At 37.8% G+C, this 4,995-nt stretch overlaps 1 protein-coding gene across 2 annotated transcripts; it reads right to left on the reverse strand.

The window, feature by feature from the left end:
* Positions 1–1,150: 1,150 nt before the first annotated feature.
* On the reverse strand, positions 1,151–4,967 carry LOC109964104 (rano class II histocompatibility antigen, A beta chain-like). 2 transcript variants are annotated; one of them, XM_020607171.1, is made up of 5 exons: positions 4,808–4,967; positions 3,753–4,013; positions 2,073–2,354; positions 1,802–1,912; positions 1,151–1,403 (listed from the first exon to the last, which is right to left on the reverse strand). In XM_020607171.1, the coding sequence occupies exons 1-5, from the start codon at positions 4,863–4,865 to the stop codon at positions 1,378–1,380; spliced, it is 738 nt and encodes a 245-aa protein (XP_020462827.1). In that variant the 5' UTR covers positions 4,866–4,967; the 3' UTR covers positions 1,151–1,377. The 2 variants fall into 2 exon arrangements, with proteins under 2 accessions (XP_020462827.1, XP_020462826.1); XM_020607170.1 differs by having other exon boundaries at positions 1,151–1,912.
* Positions 4,968–4,995: the final 28 nt, after the last annotated feature.

The following is a 4,995-nucleotide window of genomic DNA, read 5'->3' on the forward strand; positions in this document are numbered from 1 at the left end:
ACTGATAGCAAACTCTACCGATTGAAATTATTTGTCTGTCCTCTCGTATGTGTAACCCTAAAACCCGAAGAGCCTACACAGACCTCATTATATATGAATACAGTATTGGCCTATTTCTGTTAGGAATTAAAATTGGCATCAGGAAAGAAAACCAGTCTATGTAAAGTGACATCTGTAGTAAAGTAAACACATTCAGCATGCGTATTGCTCTACAATACCCCAAAACATAGACCAGCAAGTCAGTTGTTACTACTTTTGTTTGCCTTTCTGTTTTCTACTCCCTGTCCTTTTCTCTATATATAAAGAGAACAAATCATTTAAGAGTATACATAAACACATTGAGTATTTTGTAATATTATACAGAGATGGTTCCAGTAGCCGTCCCTGGTAGGCTAGTGGATAAGGCGCAGCACTCTCACCGCTGCAGCTGGGTTCGAGTCAGAGTTGCACCAGGAAGGGCATCCGGCATAAAACACGTGCCAAATGTCAACATGCGAGTCATGAGTGTGACGATAAGCTGTGGCGACTCCTAAACAGGAAAAGCTGAAAGTGACTTTCTTATACAGAGATGGTTCCAGTATGCTCTATGCCAGTATCTCCAACCCAATTTGAGAAGTGCTTTTGCAGTGTTTCTTTGTTGTTCCATAACTGTAGAATGTCCGCTGAAGGTATGTGCAGTTTCCTTTGATTTTTGTGTGTTGCTAGTGAATTTGTCACAGAGATACTGCTCTAGGTACACAGCATAATGGCCTTTGGCATGGTACTGGCAAAGAGAGGACCTGCAAAATAAAGTAATGTTAGTGGGAAAGACATGGTATTCTGAGAGACGGGATTCATTTTTATGCCTCTAAGCCAGCGATAAATGTGGCCAGAGGCATTATGTTTTTGGGTTGTCCATCTGTACGTCCATCTAGTCCTACTGCAGCATCCTGTTTGGTGCAGGACTGGGATCCCAGTTATCCACACATTTCATGGGACCTTTTAAATGCTTCAAAGATGACTGGTTGCAGTATATCATAAGTGGTGATTATCATAACATGTACAAATTAATGAATGAAAGAAACTTTTATTATTGTCTTGCATGCAACAGTGCTTACAACACATGATATTATGATATAAACTAGAACCATAGTGCTACATATACATTTTCAACCACCCACAAAAAATATTGTCAAACCAGTTTCCATGAAACATCAGTAAAATCTACTTATAGCATATTAACTGAGTAAAGCAATAAGAACTGTGTGATTTATGCCACATAGAAACCTTGCTCTTTATTTTGTCGTCTGCACATTTTGTTCGGATAATTCCAGAATTAGAAAGTCAACTGATTTTCTCTGTAGATTACAAATGTTTCAGCCAAGGACCCAGACCACCTTAACTTGTTGGTACCAGCACCCGACCTGGAATAAAAACAAAAAGAAGACACACATTGTTAATTCTGAATCACAATAATTTGTTGTTGAAGGGTTAAAATCTAGGCTGTCTCATTACATAACAGATCTTGACAAATGTGTTATTACACACTGATGGATTTAGATGTGGAAATAATCACTTGTGGTCTCTGGTGCTCTAAGATTTTAAAGATAATGAAACATTAAATCTTTTCTGCACTGACATCTGTGAGCTGCATTCCAGACAAATAAACAATGCTATGCAATATGTTAGCTCTTAAATGAATGTGTGATTACACACATTACAGATACAGTGATAGTTTTAAAAAGGTCCTGTTTATAGTATCTCTCCACACTTTTTTTTAACCTCTGCTGCTAACATTGGAAACCTTTGTCATGTCTCTCACCAATACTGTTCTTCTTGTAGTAAATCAGTCCAGCAAGTAAAAAGATCAGACCCAGCAGCAGCCCTGCTGTCCCTACAGCAATCTTATTCTTCTCTGACTCAGGCATTGGGACTGAAAAACACATTTATCACAATCACTACATTAGATTTATAGTGTATGTACTTATTTTTCAAAGGTCTTTTATCATAACTCCATCATAACATCAGGATAAGGTCCAAGATTAACATTCAAGTTAATCCACTTTGTCCTGTCATATGTGTCAGGCTCTTACCCCAGTCATATTTCTTGGGCTTTATGAGGCTGGCATGCTCCACCACACAGCTGATTGTCTCTCCAAATCTGGGTGTATACTCCAGATAGGAGTGGATCTGGTAGAGCCAGTTCCCATTGGACAGTTCATCAGTGGACATCACACCAGATGTCACCTCCTCTCCGTTTCTCAACCACGTCACTCTGATTTGTTTGGGGTAAAAGTCATACACGCTACACATCAGCATGCCTGGATGCCTGTTGCCCGGTGCCTCAACTGATCTCAGCCTGACGTAGGGCTCCACTTGAGGAAAATACCCATAGTCAAAACAGTTAGGCATGAAATCACAGATCTTTAATTTAAGAACTTTTTGTGCACCAAAAATGCAAAGCCATTGTAATGCTCCCTTTAGATTTCAGCCTGCAAATTACAATCCAAATATTTATACATATGGTGTGCCACTGAACTACTTACTGGGTGATAATAATGGAGGAATAAGTACGGGGATTTAAAAGGAATCTAGAAACACACTGTGATTTAGGAAAGAGTAATTTATATATCAACAATTAGTGTTTAATGACTTTATAAAAACCCTTTAATATTGAGGCTAATGAATGAAACTTTATTTCAGATTCTCATATGGTTCCATAACAAATAAATAAAATAAAATAAAACATTAGACTAATATCATAATAAAAACAACCATTTTCTCTTTCGCTGTGTGCACACAAAATGGCGGGGGGGCGGGGAGGGGATAATAACTGCAGAAATCATTAAAAGAAATCTTGGCTCTTTAAAGGAGCGTGAATCAGTGTTTTTATAGTAAAAATGTCAAGACTGTGAAAGGGGTCACTCACATGCTGAACCTACAGAGAGTTTGCACCTTGACTCAGTCTTACGGAGCATAGTGAGTTTCAATTCATTGTTTAGCTGTCAGATTTGTAACTTTAGTGTTTTGGTTTCGCTCTCATAGTGTCATTTTTGGCTGCAGCGGCAACTGTTTGCTGTGAAAAAGCTCTAAAAACCCACTGTTCACCACCTGCTCAGCACAAAATGGCAGACAGAGCAAGCAGCTGCAGAACAAGGTGGAGCATTTAACTGCTATAGTGATAATTTCCTCAGAAATCTGTTTTGTTATTGATGTTATTTATTCATAATATAATAAATACTTATGTCAGGATTTATGTTACAGGCCACCATAAGCAAACAAACAAACCTACACTGTAATTACAAGACTGCAGTTTTTAGGGCAGCAGAGGAAGAATCAAATGGACCCCACTTATACAAAAGGGAACTCCCTCACATACAGTATTTTCACTACTTTGTCCTGATTTAACAACAGCTGCCTCAGGCGTAATGACTCATGCACATTTTTCAAAGAAAGTTGGTAAAAACAGTAAAAATTGACACATTTGTTGAGTTGATTATTTATACAGTCACTTACCCAATATACCTCAATGAAATTTATTTTACCCCATACTGTAAACATGAAATTCTGTCAGTTACAAAATACTTAAACATGTATAATTTACTGTAATTTACACAAAGTTAAGTACAAATTACTCTTGTCTTTTCCCCTTGAACTCACAGATAGTTACGCAAACAGCACTTGTAGATAGCACATACTGTATGTACTAAAATATGGCAATATGGCAGTGTGTAATCTGAAGCAAGAGTTTAAACTTTAAAATCCAAAATTACCTGGTCTTGAAAGGATATCAGTTGCAATTGGGACAAAGGATTTGCATGACTCTTCATTTCTTTTTTCGTCTTTTAAAAAAGCTTGGTCTTTGTTTAAGTAATCTGCTATTTTCTTTGTTTTGTCTGTGTAACCTGTAAAATTTCCTAAAGTGCTGTTGTATTGGAGTAGAAGCACCTTTTTAAAGTAGAGTTGTTCCACATAAACAACTTCTCTGGTGGAAGTAAACTGGCAACGAAGTAGAGCGTAACCAAAGAGAGCATCTGTAAGATAAAGCCGGTAAGCATCAGTCAATGTAGAACATTGCATTTTCTCATTCAGGACCTGTTCTCACATAGACTACTCAGTTTGTTCCAGAACTCTAATAGTGCAGTAGCTTTGAAAATGTAGCAACTACAGGTGGAAAGCAGTTATGAGTTCAGTTCAAAGACTCTATCACTTACAGTGTTGGAAAGTAACTATGTATTGAAGAACTGAAAGTTCTATTTACTTTGCAGATTTTAAAAGGCATAAATACAAGGCATTATCATTCAATAAATTGGCAGCTGGACTTGCTTGAGGTTCTTGAAGACATTTAACTTTTGACCTGAGAAACCTCTTCAGTTCTGACTGAGTGGTGGAGGAGTCTCAGGCGTTCAGCATCTGTATTCAGTACACAAACTAACCTTTTGTAGCCTTTAAGCCTTGGCTTAACAAGGCTACTCATGCTAACTAGCTTAGGCTGACTTGTGAGCGTATTACATCAAAGCACACAGTTGTATTTGGCTTAGTTGTGGTTTCAGTCTGTCTTAATCCAAACTGTTATTCAGTTCACCACCAAACTGTATATAAGATTAAAAGGTCAGCGGCCTAAGACAGTGCTCTCAGTCTGAAGCTCTGCTACTAAAAGCCACTTTGCTTCTGCCAGTGATTCATTATAGTCAGTTCACTTTGAACATTTGTTGACAGTTTTATTCATGTTTGTACTAAACAGCTTTAGTAGCATCTGGCCTATCTATGTTCTGTCCTGAACAGCAACACAAATATACAGTGACAGTTTCTATTTTAATTTACTTACCTGCTCTTGGAAATATGGAGAATAAAAACACCAGAGAAAAGAAGCTGCTAATATGCATTGTGTCAAACCAGAAAAGACAAAATGAGAAGTAAATGGACCTTGAAGTGGAAACATGAGGAAGTAAAGTTGTTCTGCATGCTTAAAGCAGGTGTGGCACGAATGGGGTTGGAGGGTACACCCAGGGACCA

The sequence above is a fragment of the Monopterus albus genome, unplaced genomic scaffold, assembly GCF_001952655.1.
Source record: "Monopterus albus unplaced genomic scaffold, M_albus_1.0 scaffold84.1, whole genome shotgun sequence".
Classification (NCBI taxonomy): Eukaryota; Metazoa; Chordata; class Actinopteri; order Synbranchiformes; family Synbranchidae; genus Monopterus; species Monopterus albus.